The sequence below is a fragment of the Tursiops truncatus genome, chromosome 1 (assembly GCF_011762595.2).
Source record: "Tursiops truncatus isolate mTurTru1 chromosome 1, mTurTru1.mat.Y, whole genome shotgun sequence".
In the NCBI taxonomy this organism is placed as follows: domain Eukaryota; kingdom Metazoa; phylum Chordata; class Mammalia; order Artiodactyla; family Delphinidae; genus Tursiops; species Tursiops truncatus.
In genome coordinates this window covers 28811677-28827828 of record NC_047034.1, presented here as the reverse complement: position 1 = coordinate 28827828, position 16152 = coordinate 28811677, and the positions used below count along the sequence as shown (strand labels likewise).

Sequence of the window (16152 nt, the reverse complement as noted above, 5' to 3'; positions counted from 1 at the left end):
TGGGCCAGTAACAATCCAAAACAACTGACGTAGGATTTCTCCAGGAGAGGAGAGACAGCTGTAGCTGTAAAATGAAAAATGGAGGCCTGTCATCTGAATGGGTGAATGTCCCAAAGTGAGCAGGTGTTCTGTGTGGGAGCAGCAGTGGGAGGTAAGCTCCAGCATCTCTACTGGTCCCTGAGGATGTGACACGTGGGCAACTTCACAGTGCATGGTTACCTCTTGCAGGAATGGTGTAAAATAATAATTAGGGGCACTAGTGAATCATAAAATAGCCAAAACACAGGATGTATACAATCTAAACTGGCAGTTGAAGCCATTCTTGACTCTCCAGTGTTGCCCCAGAGGCCAATGAAATATAATTTCTTAGTGAAAACTAGAAATTTTGCCTTTTACTCCTTCAGGTAATCAAGTGACGTGGAGGTTTATATTTATAAAGACTGAATCAGCAATTAAAAACACACTGGGAAATGATGGAAAGTACACATAAATTCAGTACAGAGAGACAGAGAAATTGGTCAAAGTCACTTACTGAGGTCAAAAAATCTTGCTTCTGGGCCTAACAACTGAGGTTGGTTGAAACGCACTTTGGAAGATAAGTTTAGAGCAGTTATTTTATTGATTTGTATGGAAAACTATAATCAAGGGTATCATTATTCTACTAATAGAGTATTATCGAAGCTAAGTAATAAAAAGAGGAAGAGAAATAAAATAAGAAGTCAGGAAAAAATAAATCACAAATAGGACATTATTTATAAGGAGATACATTGTTTTAGAAAGACATGTAAAAGTTGGGAAAACACTGAGTGGGCAGTATGATTTGGAGTGGTAATCTTTCAGAGGACAGAAAGGTATCTAGGCTAGTTAGTAGAGACAAAATGAATTAAAGTAATATATTTAGAAAAGAGTACACTGGATGAGGAGACCTTGGAAAGAGACTGTCAAAACAGTGCGAAGCCACGAACAGACTGCACAATGTCTTGTACTCTTTCAACTTTCAGGAGTGAGGAGAGGTACAAACACAGAAGGAGCTTAATTACAAGGTAGTTAGATCTCAGCAAAGGTTGCACCGAGCAAGCAGCACTTGCTCAGCAAGGAGAAGAACATAAAGAGAAAACTCTGTGAGTGAAGTAAATGGTAATTAGAAGCTGAGCACCATGTGACCTCCTCAGTGCCACCCTGAGGGTAGATAGAGTCTAGAAAGGTTATGACGGGAAAAGGTCATGAGAGGAGGACTGCAACTTTGTACAGAAGGAGTAAGTTGAGACTGGCATGCTAGAGCTTCTGCAGATTGGCAGTTTTGCCTTCTGGTCTATGTCAGCTCCAGCGTACTCAGTGGGTGCATCTCCAAATGACGTCACTTATTTTACTGGGGGCATTCCTGCCTGGAGGAACCTAGGACTGAAGAACATGGAACTCACTCTCTGCAGGCTGCTGGGGGGTTGGAGCAATGGTTGAGGCTGCCCTGTGGGCAAGGATGGGTGGAACTAGGAGTCAACCAGTTTAAGAACTGGCAGCATGGTTGAGACACAAGATCCAAGGAGGCAAGTAAGACTACATCATGCTTCAGGAAGTATCACAGACACACTGGTCATGGTCTAGCAAATGGATAAAAAGAAAATTAAAACAGAAGGAGCTGATAGTATAGGAGGAGGTTTAGGGAAGTGGGAGGCTGAATATGCAAATCAGTAATGGCCAGTCCATATATATATTTGTGTGTGTATGTGTGTGTGTATATATATATATATATATATATACAGTAGAACTCTGAGTCACAACCTGCAGCAACCTGCCCAGGAAACCAACTTCTTGTCTCTAATAACCAGCCCAGCCTGCTATACGGCAGACTTGTAGGAAGTAGGACTGCTATCTCTAGTAATAATCCAGGAGGCTAAACAATAACTTCTGAAACCAAAATGGCCAGAACTTAATAACTGCTAGCCTCCCTAACTTTTGTCCCTACTTCCAATTTAGGACCAACCAGAGAAAGCCAAGTATGTACCCCTAACCCATCATGCAGGATGCCTTCATCTAGTTAGCCCACCTCCAGCTCCCCCAGACCAACAGCCTCCAGTTAGGCCACACCACTATGAAGCTTGCCCCCTCCTCTGCCTGCCTCTGAGTCTCTGCTAAAGCACAAATGACTGAGGCGAACTGACTCGCCATAGCAAGCTCTGAATTAATAGCATCTGTTTTCATGTTTACTTCGCTCATTCTCATATGCTTGTCCTCTTTGTTTACCTCCACAGAACCAAAGGTAACTAAAATCAAGATAAAGAGTAGATTCAGGATAAGTGCCAAAGTGGGGGGAATAGGAAGCTAGCTGTGAAGAGAGAAGGGGGATTCTGCACTCTTAGGAACGGACAGGGAGAGGGCTGACATTTATATATTGCTTGTTATGAGCTTCCTGCAGCTTGGTTATGGGTTTATACAACTTACTGAAGCCTCATAAAACCCTGTGAGAGAGATTTTTTTTTAATCCACCACTTTTAAGGGAAATAAAACTAAAATAGTTTTCATAACTTATCAGGAGTGGAGCGGCGTCCAAGGCCAGGTTTCCTCCTTCCACTCTGTCAGGCCACTCCCCCAAACCTCCTCTGACTTTCCCACTGCACTTCTGACCACAGAAAATCACTATGTTTGTCTCATGAACTATGGTGTAACTCCTTGTTCAGTCCTTTGTTGTTCTGCAAAAAGGTGATGAATGACATAATTATGTTAATATCTTGCCCAAGTTTACAGAGTCAGTAAGTGGTAGAATATAGATTTGAATCCAGATCTTTCAAATTTCAAAGTCCATGGTCTTTCACTACATTAGGCTACCTGGGAGGTGCAGTAGTTTGCTAGCAGGTGCAAAGGCAAAGTGGACATTAAAGTTATTGACCTGAGGTGGTTAAAAACAGTAAGGTTAGGGTACTGGAAGTAAATTTTACAGTTACTAAGGACAGTGGCAAGGGATGGGACTGGTGGCTGGAAGATCTATTAGCCAGGCACAAAGGAAGGAGAGAGAGAGTCCTGGTAGAAGGTAACGTTGCCTATGGTGATAAGGAGACAGTGGCTGATGTAAGAAAAGTTCATCAAATTAAAATGAGAATGACTGAGGGAAGATGGTGGGGCAATGGACTGTTCCACTGGAGACTGGGACTGGATTGGGGTGTAAGGAATTGCAGTTGCCCTGCCTCCACCCTGTGCTTTGGATAGAGGAGAAAAAGCAGAAGCTTCTCAGGATGTTAGGAGGAAGCCAGACGCCACCCGGGCAGATATACAAAAGTGCCTATTACAAGGCTGAGAATGTAGGAGAACAGAAATGCAAGACATAGGGGAAGAGACTGTAGAAGAGAGGAAGATCTGGAGGGGCTGCAAGTTCTGGAAAAGACAGTTGCATGTAGGGGTGCAACAAAGTAATCAGGATAGTGATTCCAACTACTCAGGGGAAAGGAAGCAGGAGCATAGTTGGTAATTGGGAGAATATGTTCTAGATGGAGGGAGAAGCAATGTTGGGTCATCAGGATTTAGTTATTGACTGAGATAGAAGAAATAACCAGACCGATATTCCAGTTGTATGAGTTAAAAAATCAAAATTAGATTAAATTATAGCTTCCCCCAAATGAAAAGAGGCATAATTCGAAGGCCTCCAACTTTTTTGTTGAAAACTACCAATATCTGGCAATGTTTGCTAAAAGGCCCTGGGTATTTTGTCTTCAGGAAGTCATCATAGTTTGACCTTTACAAAATTACTTTCTAGGTTCTGGGGTTTGCCATGTAAAGTACTCAGCAGTCTTCATTACAGGTGACGTGAGAGAGAGGGGTAGAGGCATTCCACTGAGGAAGTATGAGTCACTGGACCCTTGCCCACAGAATGTTTATATTTGTCATGTAACAGTATTAGCACAAGGTATTGATGAAGATGGAGTGATCAGGAGGAAGATGATGATGACCTGCTGATTTTCTACTGCTTTCCTTATAATCCCAATATAATTTTTCTCCCAAATTCAGTCTGGGAAACAAACATATTTAGGAACACCTATCTAACATAAAGGAAAAAATCTAAAATGTATACTGATTTCTCTCTTGTATCCTTTGTTCTGTATAATACTGTTGCCTGGTAATTAAACTATAATGTATCATGGGTTAAACCCCCCAAAATTTCAATTGTCTTTTCCAGATTTTTTTTTTCTTCAGACATTGAACCCTCAAGGCAAAATATCCAGGATAAAAACTCACACATACATTAGGAGGCTGTGGTTGATCTTTGAAGCTAGAAAAGAGGGGCACTTTGACTAATGCTTTCCAAAGGGAAAAATAACATTTAAAATTCATTATAAGCTCTAAGTTATAATAACCATTGTAATTTTATGGCCTCACTTCGGCTTTACAGCAACATGTACATAAAAATAAGCCTCTTACTTCTCTGCCCCCCTTGGTACTTTTCTACATTCTCCTACCAACCTCAAAAAATAAAGTAGGGCTCAGGGAAGAGTTGGATGAGGAGATTTATGTGGATAAAACCATGCTGTGATTGCTGTGCAGTCAGAAGTGACCCTAGGGAAATGTTATTTAATGTACTTGAAGAGAAAAAATACAGAAATATAATGGTAAAGTTGTTGTAATTTCTGGATTAAAAATAAATTTTGTGCTAAATTGGGACAGATTGAGGAGACCTGTGTCTTCTCATAGACATGCTTATTTATTTAATCCCTAATTTTAAGTGGGAATTTTTCCTGAGATGTGTGTTTAACTTCTAATTGAAATAACAACTAGCATGGTGTCCTTTGTCCATTGGGGCCTTCATTTTTGCCAAGCTCATTATGGAACAAATCAAAACCTCATACACAGTGGTGTCCAGGAGGCAGATTGTTACAAAATTTCATTTTGTCAACCACTCCTTTGTACAGAATATGCCCTAACTGTAAAGTGAATTAAATCATTACTCATTTTTATTCCCTTGGTCTAAATAAAAGTAAGAGCATCAGTGGACAGTGAGTCATGTCTCAGTTTAACCCAGTGGGAAGTTGGGTGACCATGTGTGTTTATGATATTTTTCTCTCCACTCTCCAGGACCCTCTTTAACTTTCTCACCCACTCCCTAAAAGAGAATTTTTAAATTTTTGTTTGTTACCTCTTACCGACATTTATTTTGACAATTTTTTTCTGAGAGCCCATCTTCATCCTCTCCCATGATGTCCACGGCTGAAAATATCAATGCAACGAGAATGGCAAAGCAGCACACCAGTGCAAAGATGACGATGCACTTCTGCTGGGACTGCAAGAGAGAAAGAAGAAAAAGAAAAGTAAGTAAAGCACCTTTTGCTTAGGAAACTCAAGATGCGGCAGCTTTTCAAAGTTCCAGGCAAAACCCTTTGGGGGGGCTTCCCTGGTGGCGCAGTGGTTGAGAATCTGCCTGCCAATGCAGGGGACGCAGGTTCGAGCCCCGGTCTGGGAAGATCCCACATGCCGCGGAGCAACTAAGCCCGTGCGCCACAGCTACTGAGCCTGCGCGTCTGGAGCCTGTGCTCCGCAACAAGAGAAGTTCGCGACAGTGAGAGGCCCGCGCACCGCGATGAAGAGTGGCCCCTGCTCGCCGCAACTAGAGAAAGCCCACGCACAGAAACGAAGACCCAACACAGCAAAAATAAATAAATAAATTTATAAAAAAAAAAAAAAAAACCTTTTGGGGAATAATTAGTTTTGTCACTGCCAGAGAAGGGCCACTCTCTGGGTGAAATGCCTAAGACCTTTATGCTTATTCCTCAACATAGCTTTCAAATCCCTGCCAAATATGTTAGAATCTATTAAATAATTTAGGTGCTGCATCAAGATTTCCAAACGAATTTGCTCTTCTTTCTAATCAAAAGTAGTCCAGAAAAGATCACTACAAGACCCATTATTGCAAATTAAAAATGAAACACAGGGTGGCTCAATAATTATTCTCTGTCCCCTGTTATTACCACCATTTTCCAAACTCTATGCAAACTGCATTCAAACTCTGTATCTTCTTGCTTTTCCCATCTCATCTTGCTCTAAGATATTTATGGCATGATGACTTCAGGAAAGATGTCCTTGTGGTCCGTATGAATTCTGCACTTTGATCAGAAAATTAAATCTATCAGATCCCAGCATCATGGGTCATTAGGCAACATCATTCATGTCAAAACACTGAATAAAATCTTAACCAACATTCACACTCTTGATATGGTTTTCACTTAGAAACACAAGCTCAAGTTCCAGGTGGTCAAAGAAAATCACATCCTTATCTTTAGGCCCAAGTGTTGGAATTCAAGACATCCCTATCTCCAGGGGTTCACGGTCAAAGGTGGCGTAAGATAAGGCCATGTTAACTAGGCAAAGCCATGACCACTGGGACAAATAATTTTGCCTGTTTTCAATTTATTAGGTAAATCTGGATGGGGAGGAGAGAAGAAAGAAGAATTTTTAAGTCTTTGTGCAGCTTCTAGGAACTATTTTCAGAAGGGGTAAGGGTGACCTTTGACCAGGCAGCCAGAAGCACTTTCTTAGTGATAGGATACATACATACACAGACATGCGTGCACATGTGCGTGCGCGCATGCGCGCGCGCGCGCACACACACACACACACACACACACACACATTTCAGAGCTTTGTTAAAACCAGCTGGCTTTGTCTCCTCCTACCACCCTCTTGCCCTTCATCCCTGTAGCCACGTAGTCTCCAAAGAATCAAGGAACCTCCTAAAGTCCAGTTTGTCCAGGGGCAGCCTCAGGTTACAGATTACAGAGAAAGACGTAGTCAGGAAATAATGTCTGTGACCAGGCACTACAGATCAAATGGTTGTTTCCTTTTAGTGTTTTCTCATCCTCCCTCAGGTCTTCTCTCATAGTAGAACCTATTCCAAGTCCATTCTTGCCTGTCATTATGCTCTTCTCCGACTGGCACACTCAGAGAGAAAGTGGGGGAAAGCCCAAGGAAGATACACCATTGTTCTTTAACCCTAGGCTCTGGGTTTCTCTAAGGCATGGATTGTTTTATTCTTTCCATCCACATGCAACGAGCAAAGAGCCTAACAAACAGAAGGTGCTCAAGAGATAGTTATTGTGTAAACAAATACAGAGTGAATGAATGAAATTTAAATCACAATGAATATTTCTCAGGATGGAGAGCAACTAGAGGTATTTCTCTCAGTGACCTTCCTGAAAATGGGTTTATTTCCACATTTTGGTGACTGTAAATCTTATAGCTCATTCTTTTTCACTCTTTGTGGGAGCTAGAGGCAATTCATGGGCCATGCTTACCAACTCTGTAAAACTCTGCAGAATAGGTTTACTTGGCATTCATCCCCAATTCTTCACTAATTTTATCTAATTTTATCTTTAAGAAGCAGCACAGTAAACTAGTTGAAGGCTCAGACTTTGGAAAAAGATTGCCTGGACTCTGCCACTTACTGGTTGTATGCATTTGGGCAAGTTATTTGGTCTTTATGCTTTAGATTCCTTGTCTGTAAAATGGGCATCATAATAATAATAACAACTACCTTTATGGGGCTGTTACTAAAACTTAAATTAAATGAGATACTTTATGTAAAGTACTTAGAACAGTACCTGAAAAATAGCACTAAATGAGTGTTTGCTGTTGTTAGTATATTGTAGTATATGCACCTCTGTAAGCTGTCTCAAATATTTTGAGGAAACAAGGTAAAAATATGAATAAACAAAAAACATACAACAAAAAATGCAATTATGTGTAAGAGAGAGGCTGAGAGACAGAGAGAACGAGAGGAAGAAATAAGACAAAAAGAGAGAAAAGAAATGTGAGATGGAAGTTTTCTAGGATAAAATTCAGAAATTGTTCTATATCAGTCTCAGAATCCAAAACTCTAAAGCAGCATTTCTCAAACTTAAGCATGCATCTAAATCACCTGGTCTGGGATGGGGCCCAAAAGTGTGCATTTATAACAAGTTCCCAGGATATGTTGATGCTCCTGGTCCAGGTGCCACACTTGGACGTATCAAAGTGTCATCTCTACTAAACACTACTTAATACATGTTCATCCTTCAAATTCACCTGCCCGTAGTAGTTTATTTTCAAACATTAAAGGGATCATGATAAATACACTCTATTAATCTAAATGTAAATCTTGTGATTTATTTTCTTTGTAGGGGCTTAAACAATTATTTAAACAAAAAATTTTTAAATTTTGGAATAAACTGTCTTCTGCCCTTTACTTTTTATTTATTTAATGATACTCATTACTTGTACGATCAGAAAATGTCTGCTATTAACTATTTTGAGAAAGTATATAGTATGAAAAAGAAAATAAATCACCCAGATTCCCACTCAGACATAATTGCCATTAACATTTTCTTCTGGTTCTTTCCTGTACTACATCTACCTATATAACAATCTGATAATATTTATAGCATGCTATATATAGCTTTACATTCTACTTTTTGCACGTGATCATGTTTTAATATATTAAATATTCTTTTAAAGCATAGTTTTAAATTGTTGTATAGTATCTCATTGCATGAAAAATCATTGTCTCCCTTACTCACAAAACTTTCCTTCAAAGCCACTCATTTTACAACAGAAAAAAAAAGATTAAACATTTTCCCCATTTTATCCATTTCTCTATATAAATTATAAATAGAAACAAACAAAAAGCTTTTAGAGAGATTTGAAATAATGTAATGCTATTCACATTAATCCAGTCCAGAAAAGCCTCTAACCTAGGACAATATAATTAAATATTTTCTCAGAAAGAATCCTAGAGAGAACAGCATGAATATACCATGTCAGATACATAGTGGGTACTCAATGAATGAATCCTACTGAAGTTAATACTAAATGCTTCCTCTATAACAACATTGATTCCTTTCCCTCTATTCTGATTTTTATGATAAAACAGTAAATAAGAATTCTAGTTAATATGTGTGCTATTGAAGTACTTTGATGTAATAACCCTCACAAATTTCTATTCACTTCTATTGATTCAATTCTATATTATCAACTTTTATTAAAATGAACAATTGAACTATTTTCATTTTATTTTCATTTATTATTTTCATTTTAGTTTGTCAAATAAGAGAAATTCAGACTCTGATATTCATTTTCAAACGTCTCCTTGAAACAATGTACTATAACAATAAGAGATCATACCACTAATTTCTTTAGTCTCATTTATTTTCCAACTCATCAAAAGTGAAAGATTCTGTTCAAATGACAGCATAGGAGTCTTGTAAATGAGACCAAACTCCAGGTTACTAAGAGATTTATTCATTTTCAAATCCTTAACAGATCATTTCAGATCATTCAGGAATTGATTTGAAACACACTTTTTTGTTTGTATTGAATTGAATCAAGGGAAGCAAAGTTTTAAAGAGAATCCATAAACATGATTACAACCTAAACTTCACTGATGACTCAACCTATTAAAAGAAAACAATATTTGAAATGCTATTATTAGTGACAATCAGTTCTTTTCACTGTACTTTACACTGAAGCTATTTTGAAAAGACTTATTTGCTTGGTTAAGAAATAAATCTAATTATGCTAACTTTGAAAATATTTGAATACCATATCCTTATCAAATACATTTTATCTCAATACAGAAAAGAGGTGTATAACCTCTAAATGAGAAAAGAATATTAAATTTTAAAATTAGAAGTATTATGTTTCCAACTTGGGGCTTATATACCATTTGACAAGCTCTTAAAATGAATTTTTACCTAGAGGCAAAATGTAAATAAGCAAAAATTAACCATAAATTAAAACTATTCATATTATTTTTCATTCATTTACCATGACTAGTTTTTTTTGAACAAGATCATGGCAAAGTTTTAAAAATAACCACTTTTATGCATGTAGATTTTAATGCCCACAAAGCTGGAAGTTCCGGTACAATTATTCTCCATGTGAAAGATGTGCAAACTAAGTCAAAGACGTTTAGTTACCGAGCTGTCCAAGGTGACCCAACCAGTTGGTTGGAGACAGTCCAGGGATTTAATTTAGGTCTCAAAACCTCAAGTCTCTAGATCTGTTTTCTAGATCCAAATTTTTCTTTTTTTTTCTTTTCTTGACTTCATTTTCTACTTAGCTATGGTTATCTTATTATTATTGTTAGTTTTTGGTTCACAAATTCTCATGGTGGTCCATTAGTGTAGAAATGAAGATTGGACATTTGACTCTAAGCTGTGGACACAAGGCATTCCTGAGTCTGTAGGACTTTCCTATGATTCTAGATGTGTTCCTATCCTGAGTGCCTAGATATGTGCCCAGAAAACAGGATACTCAGAAGATCCAAAGTAATCTTAGCTAATGACTTATCAACTCCTAAGTAATGGCCATACTTTGGAACAGTATCAGAAACTCTAAGCTCTAAGTACTTAAGGGCTTTGCTTTGAAAATCACTTTAGAAGAATTATCACTTAACTCTCCACATATATTTTGTTGCTCCTTAGGGTTCTAGCTTAGGATTTTCTCTTTTCCCTCTGTAACCCCTTCCTGAGGTATTTTACTTCCAGGTCTGCACTGGCTATATATACCAATAACTTCCCAAAGTATATCACCAACTCAGAGTGCCCAACTGAGTATCAGAACATACTGAATGAGCTTCCACACCATGGCACAAAAAGGGGAAGACTGGAAACACTCAATCTCTCTAAGTTGAGGAGACAAAGTTGGGATTTTAGAAAGGCCAAATCAGCTAGAGTCCACAGGACAGAGTACTAATGAGAGGAGATCTTCACATAGAAGGAGTTGTGGAAATCTTCAGGGTCTCCTTGTGTATAAGGAAACTACCTGAAGACCAGAAAAGAATCACTTGAAAGGAGCAGGTGGAACAATCCCTAACCCAGCATGGGTCCAGGAAGACCTGGTGTTCCCAACAAAAAGAGTGGAAAAATCTCAAGTGCACATGAAACATTCTCCAGGATAGATCATATGTTACACCAAAAAACAAGTCCTAATAAATTTAAGAAGATGGAAATCATATCACACATCTTTTCTGAGCACGATGGTATGAAATTAAAAATCACTAACAAGAAAAATGGAAAATTCAAAAATATCTGGAGATTAAAAAACACACTAGTGAATGGAAAAACAATGGGTCAATGGAGAAAGCAAAAGAGAAATTAAAAAATACCTTGAGATAAATGAAAATGGAAATACAACATACCAAAGATTATGGAATGCAGCAAAAGCACTTGTAAGAGGGAAGTTCATGGCAATAAATACTTAACTCAAGAAACAAAAATACACAACCTAACTTTACACCTTGAGAAACTAGAAAAAGAACAAACGAACTTAAAGTTAGTAGAAGGAAAGAAATAACAAAGGTCAAAGCAGAAATATTGATAAATGAAATAGAGATTAAAAGGATAATAGAAAAATCAATGAAAATAAGAGTTGGTTCTTTGAAAAGATAAACAAAATTGAGAAACCTTTAGCTATACTCACTGAGGGAAAAAAAAGAGAGAAAGTTCAAATAAAATCAGAAACGAAAGAGGAGACATTACAACTAACACCATAGAAAAACAAAGGATCGTAAGACTAACATGAACAATTATACACCAACAAATTGGACAAACTAGAAGCAATGGAAACTTGTAACACTGAATAATGAAAAACAGAAAATGTGAATAGACTAATTACTAGTAAGGCGATTGATTACTAATCAAAAACCACCCAACAAACAAAAGTGCAGGACCAGAAAGCTTCACTGGTAAATCATGCCAAATATTCAAAGAAGAATATGAATCCTTCTCAAACCAAAAAACAGAAGAGGAAGGAATACTTCCAAACTCATTTTACAAGGCCAGCATTACTCTAATACGAGAACCAGACAAGGATACCACAAGAAAAGAAAATTATAGGCCAATATCCCTGATGAATGTAGATTCAAAAATCCTCAACAAAACATCAGCAAACAAAATTCAACAATACATTAATGTACACACTGCTATATTTAAAATGGATAACCAACAAGGACCTACTGTATAGCACAATGTTATATTTAAAATGGATAAACAAGGACCTACTGTATAGCACTCTGATCAATGTTATGTGCAGCCTGGATGGGAGGGGAGTTTGGGGGAGAATGGATACATGTTTATCTATGGATGAGTTGCTTTGCTGTGCACCTGAAACTATCACAACATTGTTAATCAACTATTCTCCAATATAAAATTAAAAGTTTAAAAACAAAACAATACATTAAAAGATCATACACCATAATTAAATGGAACTCATTCTAGGGATGCAAGGATGGTTCAACATCTGCAAGTCAATGTGATATGCCACATTGACAAAATGAAGAAAAAAATCATATGATCATCTCAATAGATGCAAAAACATCACATGACAAAATTCAACATCAATTTATAATAAAAACTCTCAACAAAGTGGATACAGAAGGAACATACCTCAACATAATAAAGGCCATACATGACAAGCCCACAGCTAACATACTCAATGGTGAAAAGCTGAAAGCTTTTTCTCTAATATCAGGAACAAAATAATGATGCCAATTCTAACCAATTTTATTCAACATAGTATTGAAAGTCCTAGTCAGGGCACTTAGGTGAGAAAAAAAAAAATAGAGGCATACAAATTAGAAAGGAAAAATTGAAACTCTCACTATTTGCAGATGGCAAGATATTAGATATAGAAACTCTGAAGATTCCACCAAAAAAAACCTGTTAGACTTAATAAGCAAATTCAGTAAAGTTGCAGGATACAAAACCAATATACAAAAACCTATTGTGTTTCTATACACTAATAACAAACTATTAAATAGAGAAATTAAGAAAACAATCACATTTACTATTGCATCAAAAAGAATAAAATACCTAGGAATAATATTAATCAAGGAGATGATAAATCTGTAAACTGAAAACCAGAGGCATACCTCAGAGATATTGTGGGTTCAGTTCCAGACCACTGCAATAAAGTGAATATCACAATAAAGCAAATTACACAATTTTTTTTGGTTTCCCAGTGCATATTAAAGTTATGCTTACAGATAATTGTATCCTACTGAGTGTACAATAGCATAATATCTAAAAAAGTACATACTTTAACTAAAATGCTTTATTGCTAAAATTTCTAATCATCATCTGAGCTCTCCAGTAAGGTGATTGATTAGTGAGTCATAATCTTTTTGCAATAGTAACATCAAAGATCACAGATCACCATAACAAATAAATAGCAATATAAAGTTTGAAATGTTGCAAGAATTACCAAAATGTGACAAAAGGCAAGAAATAAGTATATGCTGTTGGAAAAACAGCACTGACCAACTTGTCACAAATCTTTAATATGTAAAAAACACAATATCTGCAAAGCACAACAAAGTAAAGCACAATAAAATGAGGTATACTGTATAAGACATTAATGAAAGGAATCGAGGAAGACACAAAAAAATGGAAAGATATTCTCTGCTCATGGAATGGAAGAGTGAATATTGTTTAAAATGTCCATACCACCCAAAGCAATCTACAGATTGAATGCAATCTCTATCAAAATTGCAATGGCATTTTTCACAGAAACAGAACAAACAATCCTAAAATATGTAAGGAAACACAAAAGACCCTGAATAGTCAAAATAACCTTGAGAAAGAAGAACAAAGATGGAAGCATCATGCTCCCTGATTTCAAACTATATTACAAAGCTGTATTAATCAAAACAGTATCTACTGATATAAAAACAGACACATAGCTCAATGGACCAGTACACAGAGTCCGGAAATAAATCCACATGTATATGGTCAATTAATACACAACAAAGGAGCCAAGAATACACAAGGGGGATAGGACAGTCTCTTCAATAAATAGTTTGGGAAAATTGGGCAGCCATATGTAAAAGAATGAAACTGGACTACTACCTTACACCATACACAAATATTAACTCAAAATGGGTTAAAGAGTTGAACATAAGACCTGAAACCACGAAATCCTTAGAAGGAAACATAGGTGGTAAGCTCCTTGTCATCAGTCTTGGTAATGATTTTTGGATCTGACACCAAAAACAAAGCCAACAAAAGCAAAAATAAACAAGTGGGACTGCATCAAACTAAGCTTCTGAACAGGAAAGAAAACCATCAACAAAATAAAAAGGCAATCTACTGAATAGGAGAAAATACTTGCAAATCATATACCTGATAAGGGGTTAATCTCCAAAATATATGTAAGAACTTATACAACACAAAAGAAAAAGCAATTTGATTAAAAAAATGAGCATAAGATCTGAAAAGACATGTTCTTAAAGAAGGCATACAGATGGCCAATAGATAAATGAAAAGATGCTCAGCATCACTAATCATCAGGGAAATGCAAGTCAAAACCATAATGGGATATCACTTCACACCTGTTAAAATGGCAATCATCAGAAAGACAGGATATAGCAAGTGTTGCTAAGGATGTGGAAAAAAGGAAACCCTTGGGCACTGTTGATGGGAATGTAAATTGGTACAGCCACTATGAAAACAGTATGGAGATTTCTCAAAAAATTAAAAAAAAAAAAGCCGCCATACGATCCAGCAGTTCCACTTCTGGGCATTTATCTGAAGAAAATGAAAACACTAACTCAAAAAGACATATGCAACCCCCATATTCATTGCAGCATTATTTACAACCTAAGGGTCCATCAAAAGATGAAGGGATAAAGAAAATATACATATATTTCAGCCATAAGAAAGAATGAAATTTTGCCATTTCTGACAACATGAATGGACCTGGAGCACATTATGTTAAGTGAAATAAGTCAGACAGAGAAAGACAAATACTATATAATTGTACTTATATGTAGAATCCGAAACAAAACAAAACCAAGCTCATAGATACACAGAATAGACTGGTGGTTTTCAGAGTTGGGGAGCAGAGCGTGGGCAAAATGGGTGACAGAGGTCAGAAGGTACAAACATCCAGTTACAAAATAAGTAAGCCATGGGGATGTAATGTACAGCATGGTGACTACAGTTAATAATACTGTACTGCATATTTTTAAATTGATAAGAGAGTAGATCTTAAAAGTCCTCATCACAAGAAAGAAAAATTTGTAAATATGTATGGTGTCAGGTACTAAGCAGATTTACCTTGATCATTTTGCAATATATACAAATACTGCATCATTATGTTGTATACCTGAAAATAATATAATATTATATGTCAATTAAAAATATAAAAATATTTTAAAGATAATATTTCATGATAAGATGAAAATGCACATTTCATCCACTAGTAATAAACTCAAAGTTTATAATCTATATTTTATAATATATGCTTGGAAATATGACAAAACTCAGGCACAACAAGCCATATCCAAATATCAATTAATTTTCTAAATCAGTTTTTGCTCACTGAATTATATTAAAGTATATGAGAAAAAATCCAGTCATTTCTTTAAAATTTACTATGTATGAGGAACTAACTGAACAGCTAAACATATTATCTCATTTATGTTCACAATTCAATGATAAAAAATTAAAGTACTGAGGTTACTTGGAGAGCCAGAATTGAGATCTAGGTATTTTAATTCCAGACCATGCTCTTTTAACTACTATGGTATACAGCTTACTACCATATAGTTCTTCAAAAGAGAAAACTGGGTTAGCACAAATATATTGCCCAAGAAAAACCATATGACATTGGATAACTTTCATAATCTGCCTAACTAGCCACTGGACAAAATGTGTTTACTACTTTAAAATTTGTATTTGAGTGGATTACCCATGCATCTATAGACTCTTTTAGCCAGGGTGAAAATGTGACCATATTAGCCACTGTTATATTCTAAAAAGAGAAACTAAAATAAAACAAAACAAAATTCTAGAATTGAGAAATACATTGGATGGGATTAATAGCAGATTAGACACAACATAAGAAGAGTTTAGTAAACTCTATGAAAACACTGTGAAAAAACAGTAGAAGAAAAATGAACAGAATACCAGTGAGCTGTAAGACAACTCAAGAGACAAGCTCGAGAGACAGGTGTAAGCCGCGGCTATCAGCGCTGACCCCAAAGACGGGCATGAAACGCTAAAGCTGCTGCTGCAGCCACCAAGCAGCCTGTGTGCAAGCACAGGTCACTATCCACACCTTCCCTCCTAGGAGCCTGTGCAGCCTGCCACTGCCAGGGTCCCGTAATCCAGGGACAACTTCCCTGGGAGAACACACGGC

The 16152-nt window shown here is 36.8% G+C and overlaps 1 protein-coding gene across 1 annotated transcript in view; it reads right to left on the bottom strand.

Moving 5' to 3' along the window:
• The window catches only part of PLD5 (phospholipase D family member 5), a 491541-nt gene that overhangs the window by 274640 nt on the left and 200749 nt on the right, over nt 1-16152 (bottom strand). The window contains exon 2 of the mRNA XM_033851914.2: nt 5127-5263. Within this exon, the coding sequence (XP_033707805.2) occupies nt 5127-5263 (137 nt within the window). The remainder of the gene's footprint in view (nt 1-5126; nt 5264-16152) is intronic.